Source organism: Liolophura sinensis, chromosome 2 (assembly GCF_032854445.1).
Source record: "Liolophura sinensis isolate JHLJ2023 chromosome 2, CUHK_Ljap_v2, whole genome shotgun sequence".
Lineage (NCBI taxonomy): Eukaryota > Metazoa > Mollusca > Polyplacophora > Chitonida > Chitonidae > Liolophura > Liolophura sinensis.
Genome location: NC_088296.1, coordinates 1,538,756 through 1,552,059, shown reverse-complemented (window position 1 = coordinate 1,552,059; position 13,304 = coordinate 1,538,756). Strand labels below are relative to the sequence as shown.

Here is a 13,304-nt window from a genome sequence, read left to right as displayed (position 1 = left end):
ACTCCATACATGTACGGTAAGTGTTGTGCAGGGACGGACCAGAATTCCTGTGCCCACATCCACAAACACTCCATACATGAACGGTAAGTGTTGTGCAGGGATGGACCAGAATTCCTGTGTCTACGTCCACACACACCCATACGTGTACGGTAAGTGTTCTTCAAGGATGGACCAGAATTCCTGTGCCCACGTCCACACACACTCCATACATGTACGGTAAGTGTTGTTCAAGGATGGACCAGAGTTCCTATGCCCAAGTCCACACACACTCCATGCATGTACGGTAAGTGTTGTGCAGGGATGGACCAGAATTCCTGTGTCCACACACACTCCATACATGTACGGTAAGTGTTGTGTAGGGACAGACCAGAATTCCTGTGTCCATACACACTCCATACATGTACGGTAAGTGTCGTTCAGGGATGGACCAGAGTTCCTATGCCCAAGTCCACACACACTCCATGCATGTACGGTAAGTGTTGTGCACGGACGGACCAGAATTCCTGTGCCCACGTCCACACACACTCCATACATGTACGGTAAGTGTTGTGCATGGATGGACCAGAATTCCTGTGTCCACACACACTCCATACATGTACGGTAAGTGTTGTGCAGGGACGGACCAGAATTCCTGTATCCACATCCACACACACACCATACATGTACGGTAAGTGTTGTTCAAGGATGGACCAGAACTCCTGTGCCCACGTCCACACACACTCCATGCATGTACGGTAAGTGTTGTGCAGGGACGGACCAGAATTCCTGTGCCCACGTCCACACACACTCCATACATGTACGGTAAGTGTCGTTCAGGGATGGACCAGAGTTCCTATGCCCAAGTCCACACACACTCCATGCATGTACGGTAAGTGTTGTGCAGGGACGGACCAGGATTCCTGTGCCCACGTCCACACACACTCCATACATGTACGGTAAGTGTCGTTCAGGGATGGACCAGAGTTCCTATGCCCAAGTCCACACACACTCCATACATGTACGGTAAGTGTTGTGCAGGGATGGACCAGGATTCCTGTGCCCACGTCCACACATACTCCATACATGTACGGTAAGTGTTGTGCAGGGATGGACCAGGATTCCTGTGCCTACGTCCACACACACTCCATACATGTACGGTAAGTGTCGTTCAGGGATGGACCAGAGTTCCTATGCCCAAGTCCACACACACTCCATGCATGTACGGTAAGTGTTGTGCAGGGACGGACCAGAATTCCTGTGCCCACGTCCACACACACACTCCATACATGTACGGTAAGTGTCGTTCAGGGATGGACCAGAGTTCCTATGCCCAAGTCCACACACACTCCATGCATGTACGATAAGTGTTGTGCACGGACGGACCAGAATTCCTGTGCCCACGTCCACACACACTCCATACATGTATGGTAAGTGTTCTGCACGGACGGACCAGAATTCCTGTGTCCACTTCCACACACACTCCATACATGTACGGTAAGTGTTGTGCAGGGATGGACCAGAATTCCTGTGTCCACACACACTCCATACATGTACGGTAAGTGTTGTGCAGGGATGGACCAGAATTCCTGTGCCCACGTCCACACACACTCCATACATGTACGGTAAGTGTTGTGCAGGGATGGACCAGAATTCCTGTGTCCACGTCCACACACACTCCATACATGTACGGTAAGTGTTGTGCAGGGATGGACCAGAATTCCTGTGCCCACGTCCACACACACTCCATATATGTACGGTAAGTGTTGTGCAGGGACGGACCAGAATTCCTGTGTCCAAATCCACACACACTCCATACATGTACTGTAAGTGTTGTGCAGGGATGGACCAGAATTCCTGTGCCCACGTCCACACACTCTCCATATATGTACGGTAAGTGTTGTGCAGGGATGGACCAGAATTCCTGTGCCCACGTCCACACACACTCCATATATGTACGGTAAGTGTTGTGCAGGGACGGACCAGAATTCCTGTGTCCAAATCCACACACACTCCATACATGTACGGTAAGTGTTGTGCAGGGATGGACCAGAATTCCTGTGTCCACGTCCACACACACTCCATTCATGTACGGTAAGTGTTGTGCAGGGATGGACCAGAATTCCTGTGCCCACGTCCACACACACTCCATATATGTACGGTAAGTGTTGTGCAGGGACGGACCAGAATTCCTGTGTCCAAATCCACACACACTCCATACATGTATGGTAAGTGTTGTGCAGGGATGGACGAGAATTCCTGTGCCCACACACACTCCATACATGTACGGTAAGTGTTGTGCAGGGATGGACCAGAATTCCTGTGTCCACACACACTCCATACATGTACTGTAAGTGTTGTGCAGGGATGCACCAGAATTCCTGTGTCCACACACACTCCACACATGTACGGTAAGTGTTGTGCAGGGATGGACCAGAATTCCTGTGCCCACGTCCACACACACTCCATATATGTACGGTAAGTGTTGTGCAGGGACGGACCAGAATTCCTGTGTCCAAATCCACACACACTCCATACATGTACTGTAAGTGTTGTGCAGGGATGCACCAGAATTCCTGTGTCCACACACACTCCATACATGTACGGTAAGTGTTGTACAGAGATGGACCAGAATTCCTGTGTCCACGTCCACACACACTCCATACATGTACGGTAAGTGTTGTGCAGGGACGGACCAGAATTCCTGTGTCCAAATCCACACACACTCCATACATGTATGGTAAGTGTTGTGCAGGGATGGACCAGAATTCCTGTGTCCACGTCCACACACACTCCACACATGTACGGTAAGTGTTGTTCAAGGATGGACCAGAATTCCTGTGCCCACGTCCACACACACTCCATACATGTACGGTAAGTGTTGTGCAGGGACGGATCAGAATTCCTGTGCCCACGTCCACACACACTCCATACATGTACGGTAAGTGTTGTGCAGAGACGGACCAGAATTCCTGTGTCCACACACACTCCATACATGTACGCTAAGTGTTGTGCAGGGACAGACCAGAATTCCTGTATCCACGTCCACAGACAGACCATACATGTACGGTAAGTGTTGTTCAAGGATGGACCAGAATTCCTGTGCCCACGTCCACACACACTCCATACATGTACGGTAAGTGTTGTTCAAGGATGGACCAGAATTCCTTTATCCACGTCCACACAAACACTCCACACATGTACGGTAAGTGTTGTTCAAGGACGGACCAGAATTCCTGTATCCACGTCCACACACACACCATACATGTACGGTAAGTGTTGTTCAAGGATGGACCAGAATTCCTGTGCCCACGTCCACACACTCTCCATACATGTACGGTAAGTGTTGTGCAGGGATGGACCAGAATTCCTGTGTCCACACACACTCCATACATGTACGGTAAGTGTTGTGCAGGGATGGACCAGAATTCCTGTGTCCACACACACTCTATACATGTACGGTAAGTGTTGTGCAGGGACAGACCAGAATTCCGGTGTCCACGTCCACACACACTCCATACATGTACGGTAAGTGTCGTTCAGGGATGGACCAGAGTTCCTGTGTCCACACACACTCCATACATGTATGGTAAGTGTTGTGCAGGGACGGACCAGAATTCCTGTGCCCACGTCCACACACACTCCATACATGTACAGTTACTGTTGTACAGGGATGGACCAGAATTCCTGTGTCCACACACACTCCATACATGTACGGTAAGTGTTGTGCAGGGATGGACCAGAATTCCTGTGTCCACACACACTCCATACATGTACGGTAAGTGTTGTGCAGGGATGGACCAGAATTCCTGTGTCCACACACACTCTATACATGTACGGTAAGTGTTGTGCAGGGACAGACCAGAATTCCGGTGTCCACGTCCACACACACTCCATACATGTACGGTAAGTGTCGTTCAGGGATGGACCAGAGTTCCTGTGTCCACACACACTCCATACATGTATGGTAAGTGTTGTGCAGGGACGGACCAGAATTCCTGTGCCCACGTCCACACACACTCCATACATGTACAGTTACTGTTGTACAGGGATGGACCAGAATTCCTGTGTCCACACACACTCCATACATGTACGGTAAGTGTTGTGCAGGGATGGACCAGAATTCCTGTGTCCACACACACTCCATACATGTACGGTAAGTGTTGTGCAAGGACGGACCAGAATTCCTGTGTCCAAATCCACACACACTCCATACATGTACGGTAAGTGTTGTGCAGGGACGGACCAGGATTCCTGTGCCCACGTCCACACACACTCCATACATGTACGGTAAGTGTTGTGCAGGGATGGACCAGAATTCCTGTGTCCACACACACTCCATACATGTACGGTAAGTGTTGTGCAGGGATGGACCAGAATTCCTGTGTCCACACACACTCTATACATGTACGGTAAGTGTTGTGCAGGGACAGACCAGAATTCCGGTGTCCACGTCCACACACACTCCATACATGTACGGTAAGTGTCGTTCAGGGATGGACCAGAGTTCCTGTGTCCACACACACTCCATACATGTATGGTAAGTGTTGTGCAGGGACGGACCAGAATTCCTGTGCCCACGTCCCACACACACTCCATACATGTACAGTTACTGTTGTACAGGGATGGACCAGAATTCCTGTGTCCACACAAACTTCACACATGTACGGTAAGTGTTGTGCAGGGATGGACCAGAATTCCTGTGCCCAAGTCCACACACACTCCATACATGTACAGTTACTGTTGTACAGGGATGAACGGTAAGTGTTGTGCAGGGACGGACCAGAATTCCTGTGTCCACACACACTCCATACATGTACGGTAAGTGTTGTGCAGGGATGGACCAGAATTCCTGTGTCCACACACACTCCATACATGTACGGTAAGTGTTGTACAGGGACGGACCAAAATTCCTGTGCCCACGTCCACACACACTCCATGCATGTACAGTTAGTGTTGTGCAGGGATGGACCAGAATTCCTGTGCCCACGTCCATACACACTCCATACATGTACGGTAAGTGTTGTTCAAGGATGGACCAGAATTCCTGTGCCCACGTCCACACACACTCCATACATGTACAGTTACTGTTGTACAGGGATGGACCAGAATTCCTGTGTCCACACACACTTCACACATGTACGGTAAGTGTTGTGCAGGGATGGACCAGAATTCCTGTGCCCACGTCCACACACACTCCATACATGTACAGTTACTGTTGTTCAAGGATGGACCAGAATTCCTGTGCCCACGTCCACACACACACACCATACGTGTATGGTAAGTGTTGTGCAGGGATGGACCAGAATTCCTGTGCACACGTCCACACACACTCCATACATGTACGGTAAGTGTTGTGCAGGGACGGACCAGAATTCCTGTGCCCACATCCACAAACACTCCATACATGAACGGTAAGTGTTGTGCAGGGATGGACCAGAATTCCTGTGTCTACGTCCACACACACCCATACGTGTACGGTAAGTGTTCTTCAAGGATGGACCAGAATTCCTGTGCCCACGTCCACACACACTCCATACATGTACGGTAAGTGTTGTTCAAGGATGGACCAGAGTTCCTATGCCCAAGTCCACACACACTCCATGCATGTACGGTAAGTGTTGTGCAGGGATGGACCAGAATTCCTGTGTCCACACACACTCCATACATGTACGGTAAGTGTTGTGTAGGGACAGACCAGAATTCCTGTGTCCATACACACTCCATACATGTACGGTAAGTGTCGTTCAGGGATGGACCAGAGTTCCTATGCCCAAGTCCACACACACTCCATGCATGTACGGTAAGTGTTGTGCACGGACGGACCAGAATTCCTGTGCCCACGTCCACACACACTCCATACATGTACGGTAAGTGTTGTGCATGGATGGACCAGAATTCCTGTGTCCACACACACTCCATACATGTACGGTAAGTGTTGTGCAGGGACGGACCAGAATTCCTGTATCCACATCCACACACACACCATACATGTACGGTAAGTGTTGTTCAAGGATGGACCAGAACTCCTGTGCCCACGTCCACACACACTCCATGCATGTACGGTAAGTGTTGTGCAGGGACGGACCAGAATTCCTGTGCCCACGTCCACACACACTCCATACATGTACGGTGTCGTTCAGGGATGGACCAGAGTTCCTATGCCCAAGTCCACACACACTCCATGCATGTACGGTAAGTGTTGTGCAGGGACGGACCAGGATTCCTGTGCCCACGTCCACACACACTCCATACATGTACGGTAAGTGTCGTTCAGGGATGGACCAGAGTTCCTATGCCCAAGTCCACACACACTCCATACATGTACGGTAAGTGTTGTGCAGGGATGGACCAGGATTCCTGTGCCCACGTCCACACATACTCCATACATGTACGGTAAGTGTTGTGCAGGGATGGACCAGGATTCCTGTGCCTACGTCCACACACACTCCATACATGTACGGTAAGTGTCGTTCAGGGATGGACCAGAGTTCCTATGCCCAAGTCCACACACACTCCATGCATGTACGGTAAGTGTTGTGCAGGGACGGACCAGAATTCCTGTGCCCACGTCCACACACACACTCCATACATGTACGGTAAGTGTCGTTCAGGGATGGACCAGAGTTCCTATGCCCAAGTCCACACACACTCCATGCATGTACGATAAGTGTTGTGCACGGACGGACCAGAATTCCTGTGCCCACGTCCACACACACTCCATACATGTATGGTAAGTGTTCTGCACGGACGGACCAGAATTCCTGTGTCCACTTCCACACACACTCCATACATGTACGGTAAGTGTTGTGCAGGGATGGACCAGAATTCCTGTGTCCACACACACTCCATACATGTACGGTAAGTGTTGTGCAGGGATGGACCAGAATTCCTGTGCCCACGTCCACACACACTCCATACATGTACGGTAAGTGTTGTGCAGGGATGGACCAGAATTCCTGTGTCCACGTCCACACACACTCCATACATGTACGGTAAGTGTTGTGCAGGGATGGACCAGAATTCCTGTGCCCACGTCCACACACACTCCATATATGTACAGTAAGTGTTGTGCAGGGACGGACCAGAATTCCTGTGTCCAAATCCACACACACTCCATACATGTACTGTAAGTGTTGTGCAGGGATGGACCAGAATTCCTGTGCCCACGTCCACACACTCTCCATATATGTACGGTAAGTGTTGTGCAGGGATGGACCAGAATTCCTGTGCCCACGTCCACACACACTCCATATATGTACGGTAAGTGTTGTGCAGGGACGGACCAGAATTCCTGTGTCCAAATCCACACACACTCCATACATGTACGGTAAGTGTTGTGCAGGGATGGACCAGAATTCCTGTGTCCACGTCCACACACACTCCATTCATGTACGGTAAGTGTTGTGCAGGGATGGACCAGAATTCCTGTGCCCACGTCCACACACACTCCATATATGTACGGTAAGTGTTGTGCAGGGACGGACCAGAATTCCTGTGTCCAAATCCACACACACTCCATACATGTATGGTAAGTGTTGTGCAGGGATGGACGAGAATTCCTGTGCCCACACACACTCCATACATGTACGGTAAGTGTTGTGCAGGGATGGACCAGAATTCCTGTGTCCACACACACTCCATACATGTACTGTAAGTGTTGTGCAGGGATGCACCAGAATTCCTGTGTCCACACACACTCCACACATGTACGGTAAGTGTTGTGCAGGGATGGACCAGAATTCCTGTGCCCACGTCCACACACACTCCATATATGTACGGTAAGTGTTGTGCAGGGACGGACCAGAATTCCTGTGTCCAAATCCACACACACTCCATACATGTACTGTAAGTGTTGTGCAGGGATGCACCAGAATTCCTGTGTCCACACACACTCCATACATGTACGGTAAGTGTTGTACAGAGATGGACCAGAATTCCTGTGTCCACGTCCACACACACTCCATACATGTACGGTAAGTGTTGTGCAGGGACGGACCAGAATTCCTGTGTCCAAATCCACACACACTCCATACATGTATGGTAAGTGTTGTGCAGGGATGGACCAGAATTCCTGTGTCCACGTCCACAAACACTCCATACATGTACGGTAAGTGTTGTGCAGGGATGGACCAGAATTCCTGTGCCCACGTCCACACACACTCCACACATGTACGGTAAGTGTTGTACAGGGACGGACCAGAATTCCTGTGCCCACTTCCACACACTCTCCATATATGTACGGTAAGTGTAAGTCTCAGTATGCGCAGTATAAGTAGTTGTACTTACCAAAGCACTTTCCTTTAAATCCAAGTTTTTCAGAACAACATCACCTGAAACAAATAAAAACAAGCTGAATGCACATATCACCATGGTTACACATCCAATCTACTAACTAAGTGGCATCGTTATTAGTTAGATGTGCATGGTGACTCAGTGATAGAATACGCAAATATATGGTGTCGCCTCGCTCAATGTGATGCCTCACCCAATAGGAGGATTACTGACACCATATACCTGTGTATCCTATCACTAAGTAACCAGGTAACGAATTTATCCTGCAGAGACCTATCAGTTCAGTGCAGAAGATCGATGTACACGTATACAGTGTACATGTAGGTGAATCGTTTCACTCAGTGTCAGCGGCGTGACTATTGTATTCACAACCCCACAAAGGGAGATAACCTACTCAGCAGACACATTTGACCATGTCTGCAGGATTCGAGAATATATGGTGTGATGGTGTGTTGTTGGCCAATGAAAAGTGGAGTATTTTGTCTGATACAGGATAACATAATATACACTATACACACACAATCGGCCATACATTCAGATTTACACGTGTGACGAGTAAGGCAAAATGTCACTGCTAAACTCCTTCACAACTCGATTTGAACAAGTAGCGGCCTTAAAAGTCCTGTTGGACTAAAATTCCTGTCATGAAACACTGCAGTACTGAGTGCACAATCACATGCAGGGCTACATGTACATTCATTTATTAACGTGAACAGTCGGTGTTATGAGCCGTACTCCAGAATATTTCCTGCATGACAGCTGTCCGGAATTTTAAGGTCGCAGAACCCACCAGGCTGGGACCCTACCAAAGCCCGCTTAATGGGTACGTGGCAAACCCAATGATTTAAAATAAGTTCTGCTAATTGAGAAAATTATTATCTGCTGAGAGCAAATGGTTTTATGGCCAAGTGGCCAGGTGTTGACTAATTGTTTGAAGACTACCCACATTTTCACATTTGTCTAAACTACCCTCCACATATATAAAGCAGAAATAGTATCTATTTGTTAACTGTTCACATTTTTTCGTAGTATTTCATTTGTTTGAATGGTACATGTATTTTACTGTACACCACACTGAAGGATAAAAATGGAATTCACTTATTTTAACACATCCGCCAAATGTGTACTACACTGCTGACTTGTTAAAAAAATGGAAGCATTATCTGGTGGGAGGAAACCATTAAATACATGATGGTAGCAAGCATTATCTGGTGGGAGGAAACCATTAAACATATGATGGTAGGAAGCATTATCTGGTGGGAGAAAACCATTAAATATATGAAAGTAGCTAGCATAAATCTGGTTGGAGGAAACCAGGTAGAGCCCAGTGGAAACCCATGATCATCACAAGGTTGATGGAAGACCTTCCCACATATGACATAAAAGTAGGACAGCATGAGCTGGACTTGAACTCACAGCAAGGTAATTGGTTAGAGGCTCCTGGTCACATGGGTGATGCTATGGTAGCATCAAACCACAGAAGGCCCCGAAAGAAATACACATAGTATGATGGAGGGAAACAACAAAGCTACCATGCAAGTGGAGCATTAATATTAAACCATGAGAAAAAATTTGAACCAATATAAAACAGTCTTACGTACCTTGTACATTAATACAGATTAAAAGTACATATTATTGTGGAATAAGATTTTCTCAGTCCAATGTTTCCTTATCATCTCTGTTCTGATGAATGTTTCCCATTAACACACCAAATCCCTGTAACAGTTTTATCCCTCAATCTGACATTTAATGATATTTACTTGCTACATAGTTCATACAGCCACCATCAGGCCACTCTGAAAAATCCTTAGATTCTGCTTGTTCTCTGGTCGCGAGTTCAAATCCAGCTTCTCCTAGTCATGCTGTAAGTCAATATGCATGCGTGCTTGGGTTTAACATCGTACTTAACAACTTTTCAGTCATGTGACCATGAAGAGTCATTAGGTGTGTGTACATATATATTGTGTCTTCTTGTGGTATGGCAAGTGCATACTGCCTAAGTGCTGCCCAGGTATTGTGTTGAAGACACCAGGCATGACACTGGCCCAGTCACATATCATGCTGAAGACACCAGGCATGACACTGGCCCAGTCACATATCATGCTGAAGACACCAGGCATGACACTGGCCCAGTCACATATCATGCTGAAGACACCAGGCATGACACTGGCCCAGTCACATATCATACTGAAGACACCAGGCATGACACCAGCCCACTCACATATCACACTGACGCTGCACCAACCAGTTATGTTTCCTTGCTCTACCCAGTGCTGGGCATCAAGCAAGGCAGCGGCAAGCACCATTTTTACAGTCTAAGGTATGACCTGACCCGGGTTTGATCCCAGGTCTGCAGACATCGAAGTGGATGCTCTCACTATTAGGCCACCAAAGTGGTCTGTAAATAAATAAGTTCCAGAGGTTCATATCAGGTACATGGACAACATAAAGCAGTTGTTTTCCACAGTGCTCTGCAGAGTTTCCTCCCTTCCCCAGTCTGGCCACTGTTGAAAATATACAATATTCTTAAGTGTGCCATGAAACACTAAGTGGTTTGTATTCGCATAATTGTTTAACTGATGCACATGCTGGGGCAGTAAGGTCAAGGGGTCGAATACATCAAGGCACTTTGTGGTTGAAAATTTACATTTCAACTTTAAGGTGTAGCCCAATCAGCAAGAACTGGACTGGCACCTCTCTGACTAGTGGCTTGTTGGCTGGCTTGGCAAAATTAATTAATAAACCCAACTTGGGGATAATTCGGTTAACAACTTGATAATGCCATTTTTCGCACAGCAAATAATAAAATTACGTTTAATGTTTTCTTCATTAAGATCAACGGATCAAATTTTTAGATGTATCAGGACTCGACAGAGGTACTATTAGATGTAGGCTTCGACAAACAAGCTTGTGTTTGTGCCGAGGGGTGGGGAATGGAACGGGAGGGAGGGGATATTACATGTAGGCTCTGGATATCTGACAGATGGTGAGCGTCAGTGACCCAGAAAACACTCTGTTATTAGGGATGTGAGTCAGGGCAGAGCTTTATGATGATTATAACTATACACAACTGTTGGGTCAATTCCATCATGCCAGACACAGCTAAGTGACAGGTACATTGTATGTGGTGTGTGAGCTCTATGGATGAATAGCCCGCAGTCATAACATGTACACGATACAAACAAAGGCCTGCCAGACACAGCAAACTGAGATGATGACACCAGGCAGGGTCATGAACCACATAGTGCATGCTTCTTTTCATTGTTGTTTTATATGTATGTATCATTGTATGTATGCTTGGGGCTTAGCAGTCATATGATTTCAGTCACATGATGAGGAGTCATCAGGTGTGTGTACATATACTGTGTCTTCTTGTAGCAGGGTGAGTCCATGCCGCCAAAGTGCTGCCGCTAATTCACCAGACACCACCTCACCCAGTCATGATCTTCTGACACCAGGCCAACCAGTCCTGTTTCCTTATTCTAGCTTCTCAGTGCTGAGTGCCAAGAGAGACAGCAACCAATATCATTTCTAATTTATTTATTTATTTGATTGGTGTTTTACGCCGTACTCAAGAATATTTCACTTATACGATGGCGGCCAGCATTATGGTGGGAGGAAACCGGGCAGAGCACTGGGGAAACCCACGACCATCCGCAGGTTGCTGGAGACCTTTCCACTAATATCATTTCTATAGTCTTTGTTGGACTTGTTTGGTGTGATTTTTCAGTCACAGTCAATAGTATAGGTCACATTGCCAGGCCATGGGTTTACATGTAGGTAACTGGACAGACCCTCTGTGCTCAAGTGTTTGATGGACTTGTTTGGTGTGATTTTTCAGTCACAGTCCATAGTATGGGTCACATGGCCAGGCCAAGGGTTTACATGCAGGTAACTGGACAGACCCTCTGTGCTCAAGTGTTTGTTGGACTTGTTTGGTGTGATTTTTCAGTCACAGTCAATAGTATGGGTCACATTGCCAGGCCAAGGGTTTACAACTGGACAGACCCTCTGTGCTCAAGTGTTTGTTGGACTTGTCTGGTGTGATTTTTCAGTCACAGTCAATAGTATGGGTCACATGGCCAGGCCAAGGGTTTACATGTAGGTAACTGGACAGACCCTCTGTGCTCAAGTGTTTGTTGGACTTGTTTGGTGTGATTTTTCAGTCACAGTCAATATTATGGGTCACATAGCCAGGCCAAGGGTTTACATGTAGGTAACTGGACAGACCCTCTGTGCTCAAGTGTTTGTTGGACTTGTTTGGTGTGATTTTTCAGTCACAGTCAATAGTATGGGTCACATGGCCAGGCCAAGGGTTTACATGTAGGTAACTGGACAGACCCTCTGTGCTCAAGTCTTTGTTGGACTTGTTTGGTGTGATTTTTCAGTCACAGTCAATAGTATGGGTCACATTGCCAGGCCATGGGTTTACATGTAGGTAACTGGACAGACCCTCTGTGCTCAAGTGTTTGTTGGACTTGTTTGGTGTGATTTTTCAGTCACAGTCAATATTATGGGTCACATTGCCAGGCCATGGGTTTACATGTAGGTAACTGGACAGACCCTCTGTGCTCAAGTGTTTGTTGGACTTGTTTGGTGTGATTTTTCAGTCACAGTCAATAGTATGGGTCACATTGCCAGGCCATGGGTTTACATGTAGGTAACTGGACAGACCCTCTGTGCTCAAGTGTTTGTTGGACTTGTTTGGTGTGATTTTTCAGTCACAGTCAATATTATGGGTCACATTGCCAGGCCATGGGTTTACATGTAGGTAACTGGACAGACCCTCTGTCCTCAAGTGTTTGATGGACTTGTTTGGTGTGATTTTTCAGTCACAGTCAATAGTATGGGTCACAATGCCAGGCCATGGGTTTACATGCAGGTAACTGGACAGACCCTCTGTGCTCAAGTGTTTGTTGGACTTGTTTGGTGTGATTTTTCAGTCACAGTCCATAGTATGGGTCACATGGCCAGGCCAAGGGTTTACATGCAGGTAACTGGACAGACCCTCTGTGCTCAAGTGTTTGTTGGAC

The 13,304-nt window shown here is 47.4% G+C and overlaps 1 protein-coding gene across 1 annotated transcript in view; it reads right to left on the bottom strand.

Annotated features, from left to right (window-relative positions):
• LOC135462818 (intermembrane lipid transfer protein VPS13C-like) overlaps positions 1 to 8,380 on the bottom strand; it is a 33,008-nt gene extending 24,628 nt beyond the window's left edge. Inside the window, exon 1 of the mRNA XM_064740097.1 lies at positions 8,266 to 8,380. Within this exon, the coding sequence (XP_064596167.1) occupies positions 8,266 to 8,349 (84 nt within the window). The 5' untranslated portion in view covers positions 8,350 to 8,380. The remainder of the gene's footprint in view (positions 1 to 8,265) is intronic.
• Positions 8,381 to 13,304: the final 4,924 nt, after the last annotated feature.